Below are 27,689 nucleotides of genomic sequence, written 5' to 3'. Positions count from 1 at the left end.
CTAGGAAAATGGTTTTTCTCAAATCTAATATTTGCAGATGCAAATTTAGCAGAAGATGGTTTGGATTTATTTTATTTCCTTTTTGCTGTGTTTGTTTCTAATGGAAGCATGAATTTGCTTCTCAGCATGCAATGGCATTTCATAAAGATACATCTGAAATATAGTAGAGCTTTTTTATCCTAGCACATCTGTGCTGTTTGCAGTGTGTGCAACATGAAGGCACCCTCTAACAAAATGACACAGAATGGAATGGATTAACATGTTGAACTAAAATAGAAAACAGTTGTTCTGCTTGAACATGCCTACAATTTCAGAGGCTTGGGGCAGGACTGAGCTGAAACAAACAAACAAAAAAAAAAAAGGCCATACAAAATTCACATTAACCGTTCGAATGCTTTCTCCACAAACACTTTTAGTGCTTTCAGTTCCTTTAATTGGTTTTCTAGAAAGATGTTAAAATTAACTTTTCAAATAATTGTATTGTTCAGTTCATAGAAGAAAAGCCAAAGTGAAGGATTGTTTATTTAACCTACAAATATAAATACATTTTGGTAAGAGCAGTCAGGAAATGGATTAACAAATGGTGTGCTGAAACACAATCAGAAGCGTTTAGGCTACTGCAACTTGGCAAGTTACCACACATCAGCTGAGATGTGACGATTGACCACTGCAAGCTTCCAGCCTGTGCCAATTGCAGCATAAGATAGATAGTTATTCCAACATTGGGTTTAGTTTCTTTCAGTTGGAGAGGGTCAGAGCACATTCAGCCACAGATGTTATCATGCTTTTTGACTGCGTCTTAACTCAGAGAACCTGATCTAAATATAGCATGAAGCTATCTACCTTATTAATATAATTGGATTGATTTACTAGGGAATTCAGAGTCACAATACATTCCAAATAATCACATTAGATCAGATCTTGAAATGTGTTGATCACCTTCAGTTTCCTTTATTCACATTTACAAAATGATCACATCTCTGAATCATATGATCTCTGTGATTCATTTTTCCTACAACACAACTTAACTGCATGTAAGACCACTAGTAAGAGAGCGATCTCCTACAGTGATCCAGACCGTGTATATTTTAGACAATCAAGTGTAAAATTCCAACTGAAACCAGTTCAGTTGTTTGCCTTATAACTTGAATCTAGAAATTCATTGTTCTGGGGTTTTGTGCCAATTTTGTCTCTAACGTAATGCTAGCTTTTCCTTACATATCAGTTTTTTACCTTCTGGTTAAAGGCTCAAGCATTTTTCAGATTTTTTTTTAAACTGGACAAGACAGATCCCTCCTGCAAAACAGATCCTCTATTCCCTTGTCCTCATAAATCATACCTACAGATCTTACAAGGTCTTTTTCATTTTTAACTTGGACACTTAGAATTGTACATGAGTCTGATAACCAGTGTCTTTCACTGTGGCATTAACACTCCCATCCTTACCAGAAATATCTTACCCCAAGAATTCTTGCATCATACTGATCCTTTTCAAAAATATTAGGCATTTTTAGGCCATGCTGATTCTGTGACTGAGTAATTCAACTAAAGCACTACAGTGACACAAACACTAATGCTAATTAATTCAGTCTGGAAATTAGATGATTTCTAATCATCTAGATAAAACTTTCCAGATAGAACAGAGTGGGAGGGAACAACATGATTATTATTTGTACATAATGTGGTCATCTGTGATATGACAAAAGGCAAACCATTGATCCAAAGCCCTATTCTCATTCGGGGTTAAAAGCAGTCCAAGGAAGATGGGAGAGAAAGAGAAACTGCAGTTGGAAGCCTGATCCCTCATAAAGTGATGGAAACTACATGGTTCAAAGTGGCAATTTAAGAGGTCAAGAGGTGACAGAGAGGCAGGCAGGCTTGAATCCTGTCTCCTTTATTCCCATTAAAATTCTGCTTCCTGCTTGTGAAATAAAGAATGCTACACTTGTATGAAGCACTCTTCCATTTGATGGCAATGGACTTACATCACCTTATACTTGAACCCACACTGTACCCTGAACTGGCACCTCCTCTGATGCCTCAGTGCCTGTCAAGAATATGCAAAGCCTCAGATCATTGCTGCTCTAGGATGTGATCCATGACACCTCAACTGCAACATGAGCCTCATACAGAGGAAGCATCACAAAAAGCGATTTGAAAATATGTCACTGTGAAAAAAGTATTCTGGGGATAAAAGTATCTGAGTTTCTTTTTATTTGCATGTCTCTTAATAATGCATTTTGAAATTATGGCTAAAATTAACATGTACTCCCCTTCTATCTTTAAATAAAATATTTTTATTTGTCTGGCCTTAATTGCTACTTGAGTTTTTGCTTGGCATTGAATTTTGAGAATTTCTGTTGACTGATCCCTTAAAAGGTTCTCTGTTGCCTTTGATTGCATAACTGCTCTTTAATTTATGCAACAGCATATATTTTATATTGTTTGCAATATCTTACAAGTGTTTTTAGTTTACTACAAATAAAAACATTATCTATGACTTCAGTGTTTTGTTCCATGACAGCTCAGTATATCAGAGTAAAATATACTTGATGTTTGCAGTATCTCACTATGACATGCTATGCTATTACTGACAAATCAGTCTTCTATTTAGCATTAATCAAAACATTCAGTTGAATGGCAAAATACGCAGATTTACACTGGCTTTTATCCTTATCAATTTGTTCTATAAACACAGCATTACGTTTGATTTTTAATTGGGCATATGGCTGAAAACCCACAGAAATGTCTCCCACTCCCCCTAAATATTCTGCATTATGTTTTTAGATCAGGTGAAACAAACAGTTACTCTAAATTCTGTATGTTTAACTATTCCTCAAAAAAGAACAAAGGGGATTTTGTCAAACACAGTGTAGAAATTTGCTCATTTAAATACTTCAGTACATTTAGTCTTCTAATCCAAATACAGAAAATAACCTCGCCAAACAAACACATAAACTGGACTTAGTATTCTAAAGGTGAGAAAATTTCATTAGCTCTCTATATACCCTAAGAAAAGGAAAGGGCTTCTTAAAACAGCAAAAAAATCCCTAGCATATAATTTTCTGAATACACATCTGAAACACATGCACTCAGTGTATGAACAAGGAAGCTGCTGATGCATTTAGCATTCAGTGTTACTTGTGAGATTTCCCACGTGCATGTGCTGTTCCATGCCCTGCACATTGATAAGGTTTTACTCAGGGAATGCTTTATTACTGATAAAAATATTCACTGCAAAGGAAGAACCAAAGGAATACAAAATTTCTCCTATCTAGAGTTAGGTAAGTAATCACACTACTTAATTGAAAGTATGGTGTTCCATAACGAAACCAATTACGTAGAAAGGCTGCTTGAGGTTGAACCCAGCACCCTCCATTAGCATACAGCACAGCCACTGTGCAACAGGACAGGAAAAGAGTATGCTGAAAAGCAAAACATCATGTTATTTATTGAATATTCATTTAGAATGAATATTATTGCTGTTCATTAAAGGGGGACTGTGAAAATGAAAAAAGCCAGTGCTACCCGTGGCACACACAGCCAGGGTGAAAACTTCATCCTTCTAACATACATTCACTATCCACTTACCATTTTATAATCCTTGTGCTTTAACTTGCTAGCTCTCTGATAAAGCAAGAGCTTACTAGGCACTTGTTCCTTCATCTGAGTAATGCCTCTGAATCACCACATCAAAATTGGTCATGTTACTTAGATTTTGTATACCAGCACAATTAAAACCAAATGAGACATGAGGTAACCTTTTTGATCCTAAAATCAAATTAAGTACATTAATGAGCAAAACCAGATAGCTACATCTTTAAATTCACAAATTCAGCATTTGGTATGAAAAAATGGCCAGGAAGTGATGAAGATAATGTCATGACGCATGCAGAATTAAAGAACCATTTAATAAAATTCTAATTTATACTCCATTTTATCCAGTATACAAATTATTTTTGGACATGCTGTTGGACAAATATTTTCTCATTTCTACTTTTACATCATTTCTACTTTTTCATCATTACAGTGGCTGCACTGCTAACTCCTGCCTTTGCAGGTATCTTAACAAAATATTCCATATCAAAAACAGTCTGCACAGAGTCCAGTCTACCAAATAATCACACCTTTATGATTTATTCTCCTGTTAATATCAGATCAATTCCAGATGAACATATGGCACTGCTCTGAGTGAACATATAATATGCATATCAAAATTCTTCTAATTAATTTTTTATGCCAAGTAAAAAGTTTTCTAATAAACCACACCTCTTAAGAACTTTGCTCTTCTCTATTTTGCATTACTCATTCTATGAATTTTCTATACACTGCTAAAAGTACTTTATGTTGTCAAACCCAGTTTACTTTGTGGGGGTTTTTGTTTGTGTGCCTATACTTATTTTTAATACTTCTGTATTTTTGACCATGGCTTTCTTCCTAACCTGTCTGAAGTTAGTTGTTAATTCTGATCCAGGTATCAGTGTTCTACCTTTCCTCAAGATCTCTTAGCTTAGTAAGGACACATTGCTTTTCCTTAGTATGTGCAATTCTAAACTTAAGATTTCCAAGCTTTCACAAAAATAGTTCTTTACAAAATCTTATTTCCATTGCCAGATGACAAGCTCGCCCTTCACTGCGCAATAGCGGTGCCTTTAAATGATGACACTATTTACCTCATACCCTACTTCCAGACTAAATTTCACTTCGGTTTTCGGTAACACCGGCTTCTAGTGCTGTTCAGGTTCCCACCAACACGCTCTGTTTACGTTTCAGGCTAAGTTTCAGTCCCCTGACAGGGTGCCAGAGAAGCCGGCTGCCAAGGGCACACAGCACACAGGGTGAATGAAGCACGCTGCTCAGCCATCAGATCCAGCACCCCGTCAGCAGTGGTGGCACTGCTCAGGGCCTCACTGACAACTCGGTTTGCCTGCTCTGATTGCTACATCCACCGGGCCCCGCTGTGAGAGTCAGGCACGCCTGGGGAAACCGCTGTTTTGATTTTTTTGCTTTTTGCTATTTTATCGTTGTTTGGGCTGCGGCCAGGCCCGGGGCGGCTCCCGGCCGATAGGTGTCGCTGCGGCAGGCTGCCGTGACGAGGCGTTTTGACCGCGCTGGCTTCCCGTAGCTCGGCCGGCGGGGTCTGACGTGTAGTGTCGAGGCGGCCATGGCGGCCGCCTGGGAGGAGATTCGGCGCCTGGCGGCCGATTTCCAGCGGGCGCAGTTTGCCGAGGTGGCCCACAGGTGAGCAGCGCGGCGCCGGTACCCGCTGCGGACCGCGGCCCCCGCCGCCTGCCGCTAAGGATCGCTGCCGGCGCTCCTTCCCCTCCCCGCGCCGGCGGCTTCCCTTCCCTCGCCCGCCCTCACAGCCTCCCTTCCGCTGCCCGCTCTCACAGCCTCCTGCCCTCACACACAGCCGGGGCCGGGAGCTCAGCCAGGCAGTCCCAAAAGTCCCGAGGGCCCCCACAGAGTACGTGCAGGTCCACGGTATGCAATTGCTGCTAAGTTCGGGCTGGTGAAGGCTGTCATGGTTCCAGTGCTTTGTTTCTTCCGTGTGTGTCGTTGGGCAGCAGAGGTTGTTGCCTACTGTTTTATTAAAGAAAAATAAAATCATCCCAAGCAAGCAAAGCAAAATAAAAAAATACACAAGAGTGGTAGACACACATTCTGTAAGCACAGCCGTTCTTAAGTCCACAAGCAGGTGCATTCTTTCAGCAAAAAGGGGCTGACAGCTGTTAAGGGGAAGAGTAAAAGTTGTTTTAGAGATATGACGCACATAAATGAAGCCATATGGATGATTTGGGAGGTGATAAGCAGGATCTTGAACTCAGTTTTTTGTCTTTAAAAATACAACAGTAATCCTCATTGCACTTCCTGTGTTTAGTATTTCTGAAACATCAATTTAAAGATAATTTTAGCAAGCACTTACTTAGACTTGACTGATTTTATTTATGCTGTTGATAGATTATCAGAGCGGAACTGTATAGAAATTGTCACTAAACTGATTGCAGAGAAGCAGTTGGAAGTAGTGCACACACTTGATGGAAAAGAATATGTCACTCCAGCACAGATTAGTAAGGAGATCCGGGATGAGCTTCATGTATGTGGTGGTAAGTGTGACATTTGCTTTCTTCCTCTGGATTTGGAAGTTAGTTCTGAAGACTACAGAAAGACTTTGAAGGTTTTGTTCAGTAGCCCTAATCTTGCAAAAAAAAAGCCCAAAAAACAAACTTTCTTCCTACTGCTTCATCTACATATTAATTCACCTACTACTTTTTTATTGTCACTTCAGATCTGTGTTAAATGTTTAGGTAAGCATATCAAGATACTTTACTTAGTTCATTTGTTCATTTTCACGCATGCAAAGGTAGAAGTGGTCTAAGAACCCTTTTGAAGGAAGTTTGGCACTTTAGTATGGTTAACTAGCCTAGATATTTGGCCTTGACTCGGAATTTCAAAATCATTCTCTATTCATGTCCTTGATAATATTTTAAAGTTGTCACTGACATTATCTATTTTGTGAGAATGATGAGCGGTCCGCTTTATAAGATCTCAGATATGTAAGGAAGCACATAGCCTCAGACAGTAGGTAGAACAGTAGGGATATCTTGCTCTGACTGCCTGTGATTTGATAACATATAAATCTGAAGTCGATTTAATTGGTTTACAGAAAGGTAGTGAGGAAATGTTTTGTACACAATGGACTATGCTATATACTAAATCTGTTCAAGCATGTTTTATACACTAAAAGTGTATTTGTATTTTTTTTTGAAGGTCGAGTAAACATTGTTGACTTACAACAGGTAACTTTTTAGTAATAAAATACTACATACTTCTTTCTTTACTTCACCATGTATATTGTAAATGTGGAGTTCATCAGTTATATTCCAGCTAATTTACTTTTTTAAGAGAATGAACTTTATGAAAAGCTGATAGCTCATGTCAGAGTACAGCAGATTACTTAATCTGACAATTTACTGCTTTGTAGAAAGCTCCTGTGTGCTTAATGATAATCTAAGAACTCTGAAATCACCACTGAAATATACTGATTTTCTTTATGAACTCTTCCTTTGTAAACTAAGGATGGCAAACAAAATAAATATGTTTTTCATTTAAATATAAAGCTGCAGGAGCATGCATGATTAACTTTTGCATGCCTCTTTGGATCTTCACTCTTCCTTTTTTATTCGCTTGTCTCCACTAATCTTTATACTTGAGTAGTCTTCCTCTGTGACTCATTTTCCCTTCTGGCTTGAGTAAAATCACTTGGAATCAGAAAACCATTCTGAAAGACAATTTAGTTTTTTCTGTTCGTAGCTTTCTGGATTTTTTTATTGTAGAGGTTTCTTTTAACCTTGTCACAGTTGCAAAGAAAGCATTGCTGCTTTATTCCAAATCACAGCTTAACTATGTATGTATGCAATAGCAGAAAAAATAAAAGCAGCTTTCCTCAAGACATAGGAATGTGTAAGTATGATATCTCAATGTTTGAGAATTAATTTAAAGTTCTGATAAGAGGTTTCATTGGCATTTTTCTGTAGGTACTAAATGTGGACCTTCTGCATATTGAAAACAGAGCTAATGACATCGTTAAATCTGAAAAAACTATTCAGCTTGTATTGGGACAGCTTATAAATGAGTGAGTACTTTCAGGAGCAATATGTATAATTCACATTCCTCTCATATTTTAGAATGCAGGCTAAAAGCATTGGCCAGCCTTTGTTGTTTTTGAAGCAAACTGCATTTTTCTTGCCTGCTGCTAAGGGTGCCTGGTGGTGATCAGTGCTTCTTGTGGAAATGGCAAGCAAGGCCTGTCTCAGAGCATCCAGTGAATCCATGGAGCAAAGGCCTTACTGAGGCCAGTATCCTGCACTTAGGAGTCTTCATTTCTTACTCAGTGTATTTGTGTACAGCAGCCATATCTCTCTTGCCTTTGCTGTTTGCCTCAGCTATTGACAAACAGTCTAATTTTTTCCCATGTCTTGCTTTACCTCACAAGCTGAAGGTGTATGAGCAAGTTATTTCATGGCTTTCAGCACACTAACAGCTACTGAAGTAATACTCTTGTCTCTATTATTGATTGTGCTGCAGGATTTATTCTTGGCAAAGAATGTGAAGTTCCTGGCTCTCTTGATAAAAAACTATCTTGCTTATTAAAGCCCTTTTCTAAGCCTCCTTGACATATAATGTTTTCCTGTTCCTGCTAGTTGACAAATTCGTACAAGCAGATAAATGGCCAATTTTAATACTGGCTACTTGGTTAGCGGGCTTAAAGAAAACCAAAACCAAACAACCACATGTTCACTGACATTGTTCTCCTTTATTAATTTAAACTAACTTTATTTTTGCAAAAATTCAGCAGAAAGACCTATAGTCATAGAATCACAGAATGGTTTGGATTGGGAAGGACCTTAAAGATCATCTAGTTCCAGCCTTGCTGCCATGGGCAGGGACACCTTCCACTAGACCAAGTTGCTCAAAGCCCCATCCTGGCTGGCCTTGCACACTGCCAGGAATGGGCAGCCACAGCTTCTCTGGCCAGCCTGTTCCAGTGCATCACCACCTTCACAGTAAAGAACTTCTTCCTAAAGCTAATCTAGATCTCCCCTATTTCAGTTTAAAGCCATTATCCCTTGTCCTGTCTCTACATGCCCTTGTAAAAAGTCTCACTCCAGATTTCTTGTAGGCCTCCTTTAGGTAGTGGAAGGCTGCTGTAAGGTCTCCCTTCTCCAGGCTGAACAAGCCCACCTCTCTCAGCCTTACTCCATAGTCATTATAATGCCAGGTCAATTAGTAATTTAGCATATGGCTAGCAGGTTGATTTTGAAATTCACACTTTGTGGGTGGTTTTTTCTTGTTTTTAAATAAGGAGTTACCTGGATCAATTAGCAGAAGAAATAAATGATAAACTACAGGAAACTGGCCAGGTGACAGTGTCTGAACTCTGCAAGACATACGACCTTCCAGGAGACTTCCTGATACAGGTGATGCAAGCCACCAACCTAGCAAATATAGAATTTGTTGTATTTACATTCTTTCGTTATCTTTGCAGTATTCATGGCTGTAATTATTATAAACTGTCATTCTAAGCAGAAAAGTATTAGGTATGTAGAAGGTACAGTGTAAAAACCATTCGCAGAATGAGGTTGATAGCCTTTTGACTACTGGGCAAAATTTCTTCAGAATCTTTATAACTGGTAGGAACAGACCATAATTAGTAACGTCAGGAACAGGTTAGATTAGTGTAAGATCTGAAAACTTATTTGTGTGAGATACTAAAGATATAGGGGTAATTTCATCAGTCTTATTAGTTACCCAGGAAGCAGAAATACAGTGGTAGAGACCTTTCAGTTTATTCAAAAAACATTCAGAGTAGAAACGAAAAACTTTCTTTTGTTAGTGACTATTGTAGTGTTTCAAAGGATTAGGGAGAATTCTCTTACCATTATTGACTTTCAGTTAAGGTTAGATTTTGATTAGAAGATACTTTTTTCAAAGAGTAATCCCATGGCATGTGTTAGGTGAACAGTCATATTATGTACCACAGACAACCTTGTTGACTCTCAGTTTGTGAGCAGATTTCTTCTAATACTTTTTGTGTGATCAGCTTCTACAAAAACATTTCTAGCGCACAAAATTACACATGTTCTGTTTGTTTCCTGGGCAGTAATTCCTGGGTTCAGTTCACTTCCAATGATGCACATTTATAAACTGTTTCTACCTGTTTTCTTTTGTGTTTATGGTTCCTGATTTTTATCTTGTCTATTTGAAAAAAAAAATAGTATTGCTCATTTCCAAACTATTTTTACTTCTTTTGAAAAGTTTCCTTTCATCATTAGATGCTCACATATCTAATAGAAGAGGGCATTGTTAGGAAAGCTGAATTCCCTTAAGTTTGGAGTGTGGGCCATAATGGCATCAATTTATATGTAGTAAATACATACAAATTTTCAACATACCTAAGTAGTAATTTAAACTTGCAGTCCTCATTTCTGAATTAGCAAAGCTAATTTGCTGCTCTGCTAATACAGGGGTTTTTTCATTTTGTTTAATATCATTAATATACAGTTTTAGCAGTTAACCCAGCTTCTATTTACAGGCATTATCCAGGCGTTTGGGTAGAATTATTCATGGACAACTAGACCAGGAAAACCATGAGGTGATTTTTACAGAAGCCTGTGTGTCACGGCATCGAGCACGCATTCGTGGTCTCTTCACTGCAATTACTCGGTAAATGGAACGCATGCAACCACATATTAAAATATTTTCAAAATAGGTCTTTATGGACCAAATTCTCTTGTGACTGAAAAGCAAAAGAAAATAAAAACCTATGGATTGATTTCTTTAAGTGTAGTTCAGTTCCTGGGGTGAATTATTTACTTATAGTAGACTCACTTTTTTGAAATAGGGACCTCCTTTTGAAAGGAGAACAAGGGAAGTATAACAATATGCAGTATACAAGAAGTTGTTTGGCTGAAGAAAATGTTAATCAGTAGTTCTCCCATTTGTTTGGAGAGTATCTATCCTCATCCCTAGTCAATTACATATTGATGTCTGCCCACTATGTGTGATTCTAGATATTTTTTTATAATTAAGTCAATAACTTTCTGTGTCAATTTGTTTGAAGAGCAAAACTTGGAACAGCGAAAGTTTCCTTACAGTAATTATTATAACTTTGTTATAAGATACAACTTCGTAGTAATTTAAAATTAAAATGTTTTAGGTAATGTTAAACATCAACATAGTGCCCTGGGGCTAAGATACTTTGTAGTTTTGTCCATCTGGAGTAACCTCTCATTTCTAGATTTGCCGCATCAGTTTCAGGTCATTGACTTATATTGGTTTGTTTGTCTTTTTTCCAAGGCCTACACCTGTAAGTAACTTGATCACACGGTACGGATTTCAAGAACATTTACTTTACTGTGAGTTTCATTTGGATTGGGTTGGGTTGGTTTGTTGGGGTTTTTTTAGTTAATTAATAGATTCTTCATTACTAGAAGTATGCTTTCAAGTAAGCATTTTAGTATATAGCTTCAATTCTGGAAGAACGAGCGATATGTTTCTCTTTACTGTAAAAAACGTTAAATCTTTTCTGCTATCCAGAACTGAAGAGATGTTCTCTGTATCTAAAGCAATGAAAGGATACATTGGTGAAGTGCCTCTGGTGCAGGATGATGCAAGAAGTACAGTACTCATTTTGTCATCTGTTTTGTTATTTGCCCTTAGCTACTGGCAGTTTTATCTGTGAAGCAGCAAAAGGGAACAGATTTTATGTAGCCAAGTAACATTAACTGCTCTGGATTCTATTTATTGACTTTTCTCTGTGATATCGGAGGCAGAGCTTTTGTTATGCTCTTAGTTAAATGTGTTTATATGCTGAGAGGTAAAGCATATCCTTAAACTGTTTGCTTTTATTTCTTGCAGTTTCTTTTTTAAATAGAAATGCAAAAATAGATTTTCTACCGCACTACTGAAACTTTTAGGCAGTACTTAATTGTTTCTTACTTCTAATGTTGTAGCTTTTCTTTCACTGTCCCCTCCCATCCGTCCAAAATGCTGCTTCAAGCATCATTAGTCTTGCATTCTGGCTGACTTAAGTGCTACTGGTCTTTAGAACTTAGTAGTTTTCTGTCTCTTCTCATGAAAGTTACTATTTCTCTTCGTTTGGTTGGGTCTTTTTGCCTTCTGGGCATTGCACGCTTTAGCTGCGCTGTAATACCTCTCTGCTTACCTTCTTGTTCTTTGCAACAAACTTGTTCATTGAAAATGAAAATCTTAGCATTTAAAGAAGGTTATATAAGCACTCTACTTTCACATAATCTATTTAAGGTTTCCTCTCTGTTTTTTGGAACATACCATCCAGCTATTCATAGATTAAAAGGAAAATCTGTTAAACTGTATTATAATACTGTTGCAGTACCCGATAAATTCCAGTATGTGTTTACAGTCTTTTTCAAACAGTTCCTGCAAGTACATGGTCATGTTCTGCTCATGTACAGTGTTAATGTGGATAGAAGTTCTAGTGTTTTCTCATCACTAGTAGTCGTAACTGTGTCTAAGTCTGTTTCTTGTATCTTTTTCATGGGTGTTGGGGTGGGTTTTTTTTTTTTAATGAGTTTGTTCGTCTTTTTCTTTAGTTTTTCTTACTGTATTTCACTTCTGCAAGTTTCAAAGAGCTTTTTATCTTTTTACTCACTGCTAGAGGACATTTGATTTTATTCTATTTGCTGAGATACCATTTCAATTTCACAAGTGCTAGAAATTTGAAAAAATACCTTTTAATGATGTCACTTATATTTTTGTTATAATTTAACTATTAGTAAGTACAAACATCTAATTTTATTTTAAAAATCTGTCCTATAAGCTCCATTTTATACAAGGCAACTGAATCATGGCAGAACATGATTTCTGACTCTTGTTTTAGGTGATGTAAGGCTGTGTCTTGTTTAAATCAGTTTCTTCTGCATTTTCTCAGTGTAAGTAATGTTCAGCTGAGTTAGAGGCAGTTGTGTTCAACGGCTGCTACTCTACCTTGTAGAGACTTACTTACACCATGTTCATATCTGCCCAAAGAAGAAAAAAAAAAAAATCATGATTTAATGTGCAGTATTTCTTCTGGAGCCAGGTTTTTGAGTAAATTTTCCTGTGTAGGTGAGCTAAACCTTCATGTGCTGTACTAAGCATATTGTAATGTTTACTCATATCATGAGGAAGAAGCCAAATCATATGATACTATTTAATGTTCTGTTCCAGCGTAAAGTCTTTCAATGAAATAGAAATCATCCCAAACTGGGGAAAAAAAAGGCATCTAGCAAATCTCTGGAAATCAACAGAGCTTGGCAGTTGATGTCACTGATTTTTTTTTTTTTTTTGTCATTGTATCTAGTGATGTATGAGAAGGCACAGGCAGAACATACAGGGTCAATCAGATATTCTTGTGCACTTTTAATGGACCAGAAATACCTTATTAAGCATTGAGAAAGGCTTAGTACTTTGGTACTACCAGTTGCCAGTATGTTCTTCATCAACAGTATTTGTGCATTATTAGGAGGTTATTATTGGCAACAGTGTGAACTTTGGAAACCATAAAGATGGTCACCAGTAGGAGGTGCTCACATTTATGCATATTTAGTAGGAGGTGCTCACATTTATTTAGATAACAATTTTTCATGTCATTTTAGTGTGTTTGGATCTCTTTTTTTCTGTCTTGGTTAACATGCAAGCAGTGAATTTGAAGAGAACATAATTGCTAAAACGCTTATACATTATATATATATATAAAGATACTTTTATGACTACATTTTCTAAAGTAAAAGCTCAAACTGTGCAGTTACATGTTCAATAAGAAGTGTTTTGATTCTGCCATTTTTATTCTGAGGTTCACTCTTTTGAAACATTGTATGCTTTCCAGAGCTTTTATCAGAACACTTGCATAGTGTAAAAAATAGTTGATAGACCCAAGAAATGTTTTTCTAAAACAAGCACAGACAGCTAATGGGGTGGGGGACAGCAAAGAGGAAACCAAACGGGGAAAGTAATTGCCGTATTTTGTTTAGTGGAGATATCAAAGTGGAAAATGCCACTTCTTTTATTTTCTGTGTTGTAGCTGTGCTAGAAGAACTTGTTAACACTGGTCGACTAAAAGGCACTGTGGTTGGTGGGAGACAGGATAAGGCTGTGTTTATTCCAGACATTTATGCCAGAACGCAGAGCAACTGGGTGGATTCTTTTTTCAAGCAGAATGGTTACTTAGGTAATTAATCTATATTCCCATAGATAACATGTCTTTCTAAAACTAATTTATGTAATTGGTCTTACCCTAATATAGCCAGTGTTTAGAGTGACGCCTCACAAGAATAAGTGGAAATCAGTACAGTAGTTGATACTCCTTTGTTAAAAGACTAACCATACTGCTAAACAGTAACTTTATTTCTCAAAACCAGAGTTACAAATGCTACTTTTACTGCTGTTCTGAAAACATTTCTTAGACTACTCCCTGTAGACTTTCCAGGTGATCATGTTTGATCCACAAGGTTGGAGTTTCAGTCGAGGCATCCAGATTACAACCAAACTTGGGCTAATAGTCTGGACAGCCAAGCATGCAGTGCACAGGACGAACCTGTGCAAAATAAGATTTGTAGAACTGGACTGGGTGGCACTAGTGTCTGATTTGAATCCAAACAAATCTATCTAACTTAAAGATGAGTGATGCTGGACGGTGGTGTTTTAATACAGGAGCTATGGGAAAATATGGACCTGAATAAACAGAGAATGTATCCTTATGGTCCCAAAGGGCCAGTTCCTAAAAACAGTTAGTCTTGCAGTTTGAAAAGCTTCATCATAATTTACTGTAGTAGTGTTAAGTGTTTCTGTAATACTGCCTGACTGATAGATTATCTGTCAAAGTCTTTGAATGTTTTCAGAATGTCTAAGTATAAACTGCCAAATAGTTGAAACACTTTGGTTGTGAGGCATTGCACAATTCTATGAGCATATTGGGGTGGCTTTTGAAAACAAAACATTTTGTTATTGTATATATTATGAATATTGTGCATGTTATATTGGAATACTTAGAAAAGATACAATTGTAAAGTTAAAGGTATAGGAATCTGAAAAAAAAAAAAAACCACACAAAAAATCAAAACTCCAAACAATTCTTTTTTTCCAAAACTCAGCCCAAACTCATGTCCATTATTTTATCTTCATATTTCTCTTAACTATATTGTAGTGCAGCTTGTACAAACTTAAGTTTTAGGTCAACATCTGCTTGAGGCTGCATTTACTTTTATACAAACTAAACGAAATTCTTCATTTCCTGCTTTCAAAAAAAATTACCACATAAGATCCTGTAAGTATATGAAGGTACTTAAATGTGACAGACATCTAACTGTTTTATAGAATTTGATGCGTTGCACAGACTTGGCATCCCTGACCCAGCAGGCTATATTAAAAAAAGGTACAAGTCTACACAGCTCTTATTTCTGAGAGCAGCTTGTGTTGGTCAAGAAATCGTGGATCAAGTTGAAGCCTCTGTAGAGGAAGCCATCAGTTCTGGGAACTGGATAGATGTAGCAGTAAGCAACCCTTTCAGTTGTTGTATTTATTTGTTTTGTTTTACTTTTGTGTCCAAAAATATTTATACTACACATATATAATGAAAAATTTCATGTTTACAAAGAAGGATATTCAGTTCAAGTGAAATAACGAGTAAAAAAGCATTATTTGCCTTTAATCTGATCTGAACAAAGCCAATGGAAGGACAGCAGTATTCAGTTGATAGAAACCTAGGACTAACTTTCATTTCAAAATTAGTGCTAGTGTATTCTGCTAGAGAGCAGTATATTTTGGGGGGGAGGTGGGAAAAAGTTTAAACCGGATTTCTGTGACAGTTTTGTAAGCAGACGGATATTAGCTATTTTGTCTTGGCTAAATCCTAATTCTAGGCCGTAACAGCACTATTTTGTCACTTGCAAGGAAGCCTGCTGTTTTGTTTGGTGTTACTCTGTATCTGTTGAGGTGCATTTTGAAGAAGTTGCCGTGCGTTTGCGCAGAGCAATGTTGATTTCTGGTGTTCTAAGATTTAAAATAGTGTTTACTCTTAAATTGGTAGTTTAATTTTAAAAGTACAGTATATTCTAAATAGTTGTCAAATGTCCATGGATTCTGTTTATCCACACACAAGTATGTCTGTCCAGTCTAGAACAGATCATTGTATGTAAATTATTTTTATTTTCTTCACCATAGACTCTTCTGCCCAGCTCATTGTCAGTAGAAGATGCTGGGATTTTGCTTCAGCAAGTGTTGAGATCTTTAAACAAAAATTCTTCAGGTTTAATCTTCAGTGACACTATTGTTGTCAGTGAGAAATTTGTAAGCAGCTGTGCTGATCTGTTCTCTGCTACCATGCAGCAGAAAGCTGAAAAGGTAGGGTTTTTTTTTGGTCAAGATGCAATCACTATACATTGAGTGCTGGACTATAGTTTATATGACTCTGTTTGCTGTTACCATCTCTTTGCATCTCATCTGAAATAAAGTTTGAGAAGAAGAACAAAAATGATGAAAAAGTTTGTATGTGTAATCAGTGTAATTTAATGTATGTTCAGTTGCACTCAGGGAACACTATTCCACTGACAGGATGACCAGATGCTGGATTTTGAAGAGAAGAATAAATATCTCTTTATGTATTGCACTTGAAATACATGGTGTTAGCTTAGTATACTGAAAACATGGCCAAAAGGGTTAAATGTTTCTGCACGTATCTTTTGTTGCTGTATCTTTTTGCTGTTAAGTGCATGTTCTTCATTTCAGGAAATTAAAAATAACCCTGTTAATTTAATCACTGAAGAAAATTTAAAACAGGCTTCTGGTTTAGAGAACTCATATGCTAATAAAAAAGACAAAAAGGATGAAAGAAGAAAGAAGGCAACAGGTAAAGCATCTATATTAAGAAAAAAAAAAAAAAAAAGGCTTGTTTAGCCTTGGAAGTATTCAAATATAAAGTTACAGTACTTTGTAGTCTGGTAGTTTCTTCCAGTCTGTTGCTGAAGATATTTTAAGAAATAATCCAACCACATCTTATCATTATTCTGTAGATGTGGATGTGTCTGAGCTATGTCCATGAGAACTAATTTCAGGTTTAGAAGTATCATAAAGGTGTCTTGAGTTAGTCCAACACAAGGCAGCTGTCCTTAGAAGCAAGGAATCCATTTGTTAGTGTATATGGTATGACCACATAAGATTGAGTTGTGCACTGGGGAGTGGCCAAACCAGTAGCTCAGGGACCTCTGTACCATTTTTGATTACACAGTATAAATACACTCTGTGCTCTTCTTCTCAAGGACCCATGAAAATGAAACTATTTCTTAATAGTCTTGAGAAATAAATTCCAAAATAACTCTGTATAAATAGAGAAATCAGGTTTGGGGGCAGGGGGATGTTTCCTTTTCTTAAATGATACCACTGTTACATAATGTAGTTACTTGAAATCTTGGACCTTATATTTAAGGTCTTAGTGCATGTATAGAACCAGTTATTCTGGATCTGAAATTTCTTTCAAGTGAAAAAAGAAGGGAACAAGCTGTGGAAAGGGAAACAAGCAGCAGAACTACTTACTTTGTGGAAAAGGACTGTATTTCAAATTGAGATCCAGTCTGCAGGGTGAATACATGGATTACAGGAAATATGAACTAAGTAGTTTGATATGTTTATCAGAACTGTAACATCTCATTGCGTTATAGTCATCGAGGAATAGTTGAAAAAGAATTAGTGTTCTAGTTAATTGAATGCATGTTTTCAAGAATATTTTGGATAAATGCTTGCTACGTAGGATTTTTTTCTCTGTAGGTTAACAAGGTTGCATTATCTGGATATTTTTCAGTAGCTCAGTTATTCAGCATCACTGAATAAAAACGCTAAATGCCTACTAAGATGCTATTTTCAGCCAACAGAAAATCTGCCGTTACATTCTGGAAAGTGGTATCTCATCTGTTTTCAGCTGGAAAAAGATATTGTGCCTTTTAAAAATAGAATATATAGGTGCATTCAATATGATTAGCACTTGTGTTTGTTGGTGATGTTAGCTTAAATAAAGCTGTGACTCAGTTGCTCTTTTTTCTCAAGACTGAGTCTTAAAAGTCCTAAGATTCTGGGATATGGATTTCAGGTTATGTTTAGAATCAGGTTGTAGGGGTTTAATTCAGCATTAACAAGTAATGCAGGTAAATTACTTTAATATTGTAAACTTTTAAGTGCTGCAGCTTTTCTGTGTACTAAGCAAATAATTCTCCACCAGAGGGCAGTGGATGCGTGAGAGGAGGAGGAGGTGGTAATGCTAGAGAGATCAAGATTAAGAAAACCAAGAAGAAAGGAAGAAAAGATGCTGACAGCGATGAAGAGTCGCAAGCAACTAGCACAGGTTTGTCCTTTTATTTTGGGCACTGTCTATTCATACTCACATGTTTTTAGCACTTGATTTTTCACACTTCTTGTTTTCCCCACTGTCAGGTAAAATGCCAAAGAACATGAGAATACTTTTAGTTAGAATTGTATCAATGGATATGATATTGCTGTTTAAATGAAATAGACATACCATATTCACTGAGAAGTATAACTTGGTCTTTAAAAAAGAAATTTAAGTAAAGGAAATGAGAACCTTTTTTTATTATTTAATTTTATGTAGGAAGTGCCTTAGATTTCAGGATTAATATTATATTTGGTTTCTTAATACCTGCTGAATAGTGTACAATAAATGGAGAAGTTCACATTCAGTTCCAAGGCTTAAATTAACAAATCATAAGGAAGAATTAGTACTTAGATGTTTTTCCTCATAGGGATAAAATACACAGTCAAAATAAAGGTTTAATATTTTAAATAGGGTTTGTCTTGTTTAACTGGGACATCTACATCAGAGCAAGTTGCCTTTATATCTGTTGGCTTTGTAATGGAGAAAGGTAGGTACATTGAAGGTCTAGTCTGTCTCACTCATTTTAGGTGTGTATTACAGGATGAGATTGAATTGCTCCCTATTGAGTCCATTTCTCTGCCTTTACTGTTAGGAGAAGGAGCATGGGTAGCATCCTCAGAATTAAACACCTACATTGTTAGGCTTTCAGCAAACTGGTTGCAAGTGGCACAGTCATGATTATGTGTTACTTCTTTTATTTAATGGAGATGCAGAAATGTGCACTTCCATTTTATATATAGTATCAAGACTTTCATTACTGACTGAAATACTTTAAACATTTGAAGTTGTGAAGTACAGCATCTTAATTTTGTATGATACTACTCTCAGATTACTGGAATTCTCATATAAATGAAGTTATTTTTCAAGGCTGCTCAGTCACTGAGCATACAAAATTAAGTTTTAAATCACCTCTTTCGTGTGTTTTACAGTTGTTGATGCTTGTACTGCTGTATTTTAGTAAGTAGCTTGAGCCAAAATCCCCAGATAAATTCAGGTATATATAAATAAGACCCTTCCAAAACCTGATTTAAGCTCCCTTACCACCAGTTTGTATAGCCTTGTATGTTGTTTATTGCTAACGTGGCACTATTAGGACCATAATTGATTTCCGTTCATTCAGTTTCCTTATGTGCAGAATAAGCCCGTTACATGCTGCATCTGTATCATAGAATGCCTGTCCTTTTCTGGTTCCCTGTCATCATCCTGATCTCATTCTTACATATAAAACAATTCTGTAGCATGCACATAAACTTCGTATTTTGTCCAAAACCAAAATACAGAGTCACTAATTCATATGTGTTAACATGCATCATGTAAGTTGATTTTATTACTGGAACTTCTTGTCTAGTTTAATACTTTTGCTTTATCTTGTCTCAAATTTTATACTGCAATGTTAAGCTTAGGATACCCTCTGTTACATGATTGTGTACCTTACTAAGTGGACTCTAAACAAAACAACCTTATGAAATCTTTCAAATTGGAACATTCTTTTCAGCTTTGGCATTTTAAAAACTACTTGGTCTTGGTGACATCATAGTTTCTTCTAAATTAGTGGATGGGCCAGGCAGTTTGAAATGTGACTACAATTACTATTTAAGTTGTTTATTACAGAAAATAACTTCTAAGCAATCAAAAGAGATATTTTGTCAGTTTTTCCTGTGTAAGATTTAACTGTCATGTGTATTCATCTTCTGTGGAGACGTTTCAATGCATTATGCCACAGAGGAAATGCAGCAAAACTAAGTATAATGTTTTCTCAATGAACATTGCTCATGACCACTACAGGTAGGAATAAGCAGCCGGAGTTCCCTTTCATGTCAGCAGATGAAATTCAGGATGTTTTAAAGACCCACGTGCAGGATTGTCCTGAAGAACTTATTGCAGAACTTGCTGAACATCTAATAAGGTAATTTCAGTAATTCAGCTGGAGTTGGAAACTCTGTGATTCACTTCAGATTAATCTTCTCTTCAGTCTGTTTTCTTGCTGAGAAAAAATGTTTTGCTGATGGAAGCAAAACATGTTCCAGCTCCATGTGGCATGTGTCATGGCAGTAGGTGGTTCTGTGCCCTTTGTCAGCAAGCATATTTTCTAGTTCATGCTTGTATTTCCTCCCCCTTACACTGATCTATATTGGGGTTCCACCAGTGCCATCTTCTGTACAGCTTTTGGCCTGTATTCACCTTTCTTGTCTTTTGTAGCTCCGCTGGTACCTGATGAACTGGGTAATAAGCTAGGTCAGCAAACTGATCTAAGCAAAGATGAATATCTTGTTTTAAAAGATGCACCATACAATAGAAAGTATGTGAATATGTGTAAGGGAAAAAAAAGACATTAGGGTACAGTGGTAACTGCATGTTTAGAAGGGCCTGTGCTATTTTAACGGAGCTTAAAAGTCTTCCCCTCTTATAACTATCGATCTGAAATTTGTCCTCAGGCCCTTAAAAGAGTTTTTGAATAGCATTGCATCTGGAAGTATTTTCTATCTTTCATCTTGTTTGCATTTCAGAGTTGTTATGAGTTAAAACCTTGGCAAGCATGTACATACTGTGCATACTGTAACCATTAGTACTTCTGCACTTAAAAAGTACGTTTTAACTTCCTAGTGCTTATTTTCTGATTTCTGTTACTTGCTTTTTTATTAAGTTCACCATTCTGTGAGTATGCTCCGTTCACTTACTGTGCAATGATAGCTCTCTGTTGCTGATATATTTGGAAAAACCTACAGTTTTACACTTTGCTTAATGTTCAATTTTTCTCCTCTCTTCTTCCCTGTTCTAAGACCTTTAACAAAAACTTACCAGGAAGTTGTGCGTTCAGTTTTTACATCTTCAACATCATCTTCTGGAGCCAGCAGAAGACAGACTATGAAGGACTTGCAGGAGGAGTTCTCAAACTTGTACAACAACATTAGGTTATTCGAAAAGGGAGCAAAGCATTTCACAGGTACAGTACATACATACATTAAAAACTGAATATGCTCCTTCAAGGGTGTTGAATTTATTCTAGAATCTACATTCAAGGTCAAAGAAGAGCAACCATTTAAAAAGGAAAAGCTTAGAGATGCGTTTACTCTGCCTAACACTGACCTTATGCTGGAGTGCAAAATGAGTAAGCTTCCTTCATTCTGTCACCTGTGCCACTAATGAAAAATTCGAATGTTTCTAAGAAGCCCCTGTTAAAAACTTTTAGGTTTGATACCGAAAGCAGCTGCTCCTTGAGGGCAGCTTTTCAAAAAGGTGTAGATTCATTTTGCAGTGGGATACTTTGTAAGGTGTCTTCTTTAGCTATATTTTGTGACAGAAAAGTAGCATTAGGAAAATACTGTAGACATTTCCATGATTTCTGCTGTATTCAGCTTTCATGTAGAACTTTCCCTGGGGAAAACTTATAACAAAAGGAAACACTAATAAAAAACCCTGATATTCCTATATTTAGGAATAAATGGAATTATTTCTCGTTAGCGTCTGTTCTTGTACGTGTGTTCTGTAGCCTCTTTTTTCTAAAAGCTGTTTCAGTGCTATAGTCATATGCCTGCTCTTCTGTTCAACTGCTTGTCCTGTAGAGTTTTTTACTTGATGAATAGCAGTGATTGTTCATTAGGGGTTCAGGAGGATTGTACAAGGACTACTTTACTGCTTCTACAAATACACCTTTTGAAATAGTACCAACACATTAAAATACTCTTAGAGACCTGAAAGCTCACATTTTTCACTGAAGAATGTTCAATAAGCAATTACAAATGAGGCGTGTTAGCTTCATGTATCAAGATAACTTTCTCATACTACTCATACTTGATAAGACTCCATGTCTTAGGAGATGCTCATAAGAATCACATTTAATGCATCAAATAACTTTGAATCTCTTACTTCTTTTAACAGACGAAACTCAGACTAACCTTGCCAAACATCTGTTGAAGACAGTCTGTACAGATATTACAAATCTGATTTTCAACTTCCTAGCATCTGATTCAATGATGACAACAGAAAATTACTCTGCAATCACAAGTGAGGTACACAGATAGCGGTTCCTTTTTAACAGTCTCAAGTAGATCAGTAATGTTTATTTAATATTTTATTATCTTATGTGTAAATGCAGCTATAGTGATAATTAATAGTACAGATTATTTTAATTCTTGTCTCATACAGGTCCGAACAAAGATTTTAGGTAAATTGCCAGAAGACACCAAAGGCCCTTTAACTAAACTGCATACTTCTCTGAATGGCAAGGTAAAGTGATCCAGAATCTGAGTTCAGATTTTCTGCTGATACAGTGCTAATAAACAGCTAACAGAGAGCGTGTAGTACATAACTGCTGCTGCTGCTGTGAATGAAGAAGTCAAAATAGTCTTTCAAATTTTTGTAAGTCAGTGGGAGTAAGTGTATTTTCATACCTGTGAATTCTTAGATTTGAAAGGTTGTTCTTACATTTACATCGTCACCTAGCTCTTCTCTTCCAGGTGAAATCCAGTGTATCTCCTAAGTGCAGGTGAGAAAAGTAAAAGCTGAGAGAATGTGTAATTCGAAGTGGTTGATGTTTCTTGTTGTTTGTTCCTGAAGCTCATGATTGTTGTCCCATGTATTTCATAACTAGTAAAACCCTGAATATTTAGGAAAAAAATCAGATCAGCAGGGGAAGTACAAAGCAGAGTGATTTATTATTTTATGCAAAAGACCAGACTGATGTTTCTTAAGAAAAAAACATATCTGTAAATAATAGTAGAACATATATTCCTTTTTTAATTACATTGTTAAGGTTAGTGGGTTATAACTTGGTTTAGTATTTAAGTATATGAACTATTGGAAAAGGAATAGCATTAATTTCTACTAAATACTTTTTACTTTCTATTTTCTTTCATAGCATATTCCAAGTGTATTCACAGTCATCTGTGTGATTAATTGTGAACAGTAGTTAACTTTTTTATAATCTGCTAACAGTTTAAATATTTATCTCATTTTCTAATAGAGCATAGAAGATTTTCTTTCATGCCTTGATTCTGCAGTGGATATTTGTGGTATTATGGTGAAAAAAGGAGACAAAAAGAAAGAAAGGTACCTTAATTTCATTTATTCTATCCACAGTCTGAAATGTAGCTGTATTGCTGAACAAATGTTAGGTGGTTACTGTGGTAGCAGTCACACAGAATGTGTAAGAGGCAGTCTTTCTTTTCCATACTGTTGAACTGAAAAATGCAAAGTCAAGCAGTCCTAATTCCATGGGAGAGGAGGTGAGGAGAGTTCATATTTAGCTAATTTACTTGACTTACTACAACACAGTTTATAAATTCCCTAGGGAGCTTTCAAAATTTGAGCTACACTAGTGCTAGTTTGTTGTTTGGTTTTTTTTTTTTCTTTTAAATGTGTAATTTTACATAGAACTGATCAGAAGAGAAAATTAAGTTAGATGTTTTAGAGTATATTATCAACTGCTGTAGGACAGAAATATTTTTATATAATGTATTCCTGTTCCTCAGGCAAGTCCTGTTTCAGCATAGACAAGCTCTGGTTGAGCAGCTTAAAGTCACAGAAGATCCAGCTCTTGTTCTGCACCTGACATCAGTACTGTTATTTCAGTTTTCAACCCACTGTATGCTTCATGCACCAGGAAGATCAGTACCACAGATCATTAATTTCCTAAGTGGCAAGATCCCAGAGGTATTCCTTTCTAGTTTCTTAAGGGGAAAGTACCTTGTTTCTATGACAGAACATTGAAGTTGTGCCTTATACTGTTTCTGCTGCATAAGACTGACATCTTTGTGTTTCACGTCTAATCATTGTTTTATTTGCAGAATATGCAGTTTTGCTAATCTGGATTGTATTTCAAACCTATCATTTCAAGGATCTGTCTTCAATATTTTTCAATAAAACTAAAAATCAACCTGTTACAAGTACTGCAGCTTTTGCCTTTAACCACAGAGACAGCTGTCTACTGGAGGATAATTTCTTGCAGCTGAAAATTCTTACGCTCTGTTTCCTTCCAGCTAGAGCATGGTTGCTTTTTAAACTTCTCTAGTTCACTGTTATAGAAAGATATACCATTTCAAAAGTAAAGATATTGAAATTCTGTATTCCAAAGTGCCCAAACTGGTGACATTTACTAACTGCACTGCTTCGCTGCTTTGGTGTTTAATTGTCCTGTTCTCACAGCATTGATGCAGTTCAGTTTTTTTGTCCCTTTGAATGTCTCTCAGAATTTAGGTTGCAAAATAACTTGATGGAAATATATTTATGTATATATTTACCCTCTTTAGGCAAAAAGGGGTGAATGCTTTTTAAAAAAAAATTACTTTCAGTTAAAGCTCAGGGGTACCTTCTCTGTAACATTGACATTCCTTTGGTTTGTTCTCTCTTTTCCCCTTAGGATCAGCATTCTCTGTTAGTAAAATACCAAGGGCTAGTAGTGAAACAGTTGATCAGCCAGACTAAGAAAACTGAACATGGAGACAGTGACACAACAGATAACCTGGAAGAGGAAGAAGCAGATGCCATTCGAAAAGAGCTCCAGGAAATCACTACCTCTATCAAAGACCTTGCTCTCAGATCTAGGAAATCTTCTGTAACAGAGGAATAAAATTACTGTTTGGTGAATCCAAATCCATAATTCAGTCAGATTTTTTTTTTTCTTATCCTGAAGGAAAGGATAGCAGATAATGCTTGGCAAACTTTAAAATTTAGCGTCTAACAATGGCAAATTACAGCCGCGTGATGATGGTGAATTAAGTATAGTTATGTACTACTACAGTGTGCATGTAGCACATGTAACACGTTGTAGTACAGCTGTGTACATTGTTCATTCAGCAGACTTCTTGAGTTCTTAGTCCAGTTCGCATAGCAGTTAGAAGTATTGTATTCTGTCAGCTCCTTGAGAAAACTTGCGGTATTCTGTTTATGCTGAGTTTCATTAAAAGATTTCGATTTATGATCTTCCTACATAAGCTTTATAGACCAAAATACTGGCTAAAGTGTTTCCCTTGAATTTTTTACCAGCCTTATTTTCACATGTGCGGTGCTTTTTGTCTTCAGGAAGGTGGTAAAATGTGTAAAATAGAATTCTGCCACTATTAATTACACAAGTCTTGTATGTCAAATGTACTGCTAACTTACTTTTAACAAAAGGTGATTTTCAGACAGGAGAGATTGTAGTTGCATTTCTTCAGTAATGCCCGTTGATTTCATATGTGTAATTTCAGGGGTTTACATAAAGTCAAGTTTGAGTAGTAAGACAGAAATAGAGTTCTTTTCACTAAAAATGTCATTCACCCATCCTTGCCAAAATTCTCTGATGCTGAAAGAAAGCAAATTCTGTGCAAGCCCTACTCTGTTCAAATACTTGTTTTCCAACAGTTGATGTATTCTATAAGCTAAATCATAAATACATCAAAACCGGAAATCACAATAAATGAAAGTTGAAGAGGCCAAGTATGGGAGCTCAGTAACTGATAAAACAAGGTTAAGATAATTTTGGTAAGGTAAAAAAAAAAAGAATTTTATATATATATAAAAGGCAGTAACATTTATCAGTGTTCACAGCAGTGCTGATCTTCCACCAGATGTAAGGCAAAACAGTTTGCCGGTTGTAAGGCAGAAGTAAAGGTAGTTGGGTTTTTTTCCTTGGCTGGAGGCTTTCGTAGCTGACAGTAGAAGACAATTAAAAGTAAGAGATGAAAAATATTCAGGCTGTTAAACTTTGTTTAAGAAATAAAGTTTCCATACTGGGAATAGGTTCAATTTCTTGTTATTTACCTAAAATAATTATTAAGTTCCAATATTGAATATAAACAATTTTATATGACATTGAGCTGTTTTGTAAATAATATACCACATGACATTCTATATACAAATATGAAAGTATTTTAATAACATTAAATGATTTAAGTATTTGAAATGCATCCTGTTGATTTAATCAATAGTTGATCATCTTGAAACTTGGATCTTTCAAAGAGCAATGAGCAAATGCACCATTTGATTTAACATGCCATTCTAAGCATCCCTGTATTTTTGTTCGATACTGGTTTATGCTGCAATAATAATGGACGTTTTATAAAATTTACTACATTGTGTGTTAGAATTCTCGTATTGTAGCTAGTGATAAAAGGATGATAAATATTTTAAGTAGATACATGGGAAGCACTAAAATTCAGAGGTATCTTCTGGCTACTAACAATTCAAGGAGACATAGGTTGGAAAACCTTTGCAGATATTTTTGTTGCCTCTTAGCTGTGGAAAATCAGTCTTCAGTTTATGATACAGAAGTATTTTGAAAGAGAAAGAAAAGGAATATTCTCAATTTCCTGAATATTTTGCTAATTCTTGGGGGTTTTCCTCTGACTGGGAGGAATTGTCTTAGAAATCAGGTGTTCGGTTCACAAAACAAAACTGCCCTTTGATGGCACTACGGAGTATGCAAATTAACACGCTTACTTTGATTTCAAGTATTTGGTCTCAAGACTCTCATGCTCTTCACCTGTGGTATTTAAACATCTCAAAAAGCTGATGCGTATATATGCATGTATGTAATATATACACAACTGTTTATAAACATCGATCTAGCTTCATTTGGTGCTGCTGTCAGGAAACTGGAATGAGTGCATTAGCCATAGGTAGAATCTCTCACCAGTGGCCTTTCCTTGCCCTTTTTTAAGTGGCAAAATGTGACTTTCGTAGCTGGTCATTTGGTTATTTGCAGGTCTGCTGGAAATAAGCTGTTGCTTCGTTAGGACTTGCAGCCTTCTTTCCAGTTCTCTTGTTTCACAGTTTCTTAAAAAAAAAAAAGAAATTGGCAGAAGTTTCTAATTAATAGCACTGGGGTTTGTTGTCTCCATGAATCCATCCTGCAGCTCGGTCAGATAAAACTGCAGTACTTGTGTTCTCTGTGTGGGCTCATGAGTAGGCTACTCATGCAGGGGTTGCTCCCTGAATTCTTTTTTTCCAATGAATAACAGTTACATTTTCGTCAGGCTGGGAAAACAGAAATCTGGTTCGATTTGGGTGGGGTTTCTAATTGGAAGTTTAGTACTCTTGCAGAAGACGCAAGAGTGACTATACTGGGTCAGATTGAAGGTCTGTGTAGCCCAGTATTGTGTCTTCAGCAGGAGCCAAAAGTGGATGCCTAGGGAGGAATATGAGAAGAAGGCATGTAGTGATTTTCCCTTGAGTGCTTTCTGAGCCTCCAAATACGTGCTACTTAAACTTTTTTAACGATGATTGTATTTTAAACATAGAAACTGGTAATTATCTGCAGCTTTTGGATAAACAGGATACTGAGAGCAGAATTCCTTTCTCTGCTAGCCCAAATAACAGAACATATTCAGTAAATGCCAAAGATGTTTTCTCAGGAAAACAACAAGTTATTTATTTCTTTTCTTGGGAATTGTTAAGGAATGACTTTTAAGCTGAATTGGGAAGAGCAACTTGAGTAGTTTAAAGAGAGCCACCATCTGATTGATGGATTTCCCAAATCCTCAATATGAAGAAGATAGGTCAAGACACATTGTGTCTGGTGGGGACAGATGAAATAAGCTGCTTTTTATTTCAGGAAGAGATGTGAGAGCTGTAGGAGGCATTATCTAACTGGTACTCTGAAGAAGCAGCAGAATTTTTGTTGACCTATGCAGTTGTATTCAATTTGCACCTGTTGGCAAAGCCTCCAATTAAATGCTTCTCTGGAGACGTATTCTATTAACAGTTGTGATCTCTACAGTTTGACAAATTTGAGGATGGTCTTTGAAGATTT

General features: G+C 36.3%; 1 protein-coding gene across 1 annotated transcript; it reads left to right on the top strand.

Annotated features, from left to right (window-relative positions):
* Positions 1-5,088: 5,088 nt before the first annotated feature.
* On the top strand, positions 5,089-26,006 carry UFL1 (UFM1 specific ligase 1). The gene is made up of 19 exons (XM_061460269.1): positions 5,089-5,241; positions 5,962-6,107; positions 6,772-6,804; positions 7,543-7,636; positions 8,867-8,981; positions 10,097-10,227; positions 10,861-10,919; positions 13,604-13,750; positions 14,896-15,071; positions 15,742-15,921; positions 16,306-16,426; positions 17,789-17,911; positions 19,745-19,865; positions 20,740-20,903; positions 21,839-21,969; positions 22,106-22,186; positions 22,923-23,008; positions 23,431-23,611; positions 24,318-26,006. The coding sequence occupies exons 1-19, from the start codon at positions 5,165-5,167 to the stop codon at positions 24,525-24,527; spliced, it is 2,376 nt and encodes a 791-aa protein (XP_061316253.1). The 5' UTR covers positions 5,089-5,164; the 3' UTR covers positions 24,528-26,006.
* The last annotated feature ends 1,683 nt before the right edge of the window (positions 26,007-27,689 follow it).

Source organism: Pezoporus flaviventris, unplaced genomic scaffold (assembly GCF_033815535.1).
Source record: "Pezoporus flaviventris isolate CSIRO_AGI_PZ_B2104156 unplaced genomic scaffold, CSIRO_AGI_Pfla_v1 ptg000031l, whole genome shotgun sequence".
NCBI lineage: Eukaryota > Metazoa > Chordata > Aves > Psittaciformes > Psittacidae > Pezoporus > Pezoporus flaviventris.
This window is presented reverse-complemented; position numbering and strand designations above follow the sequence as displayed.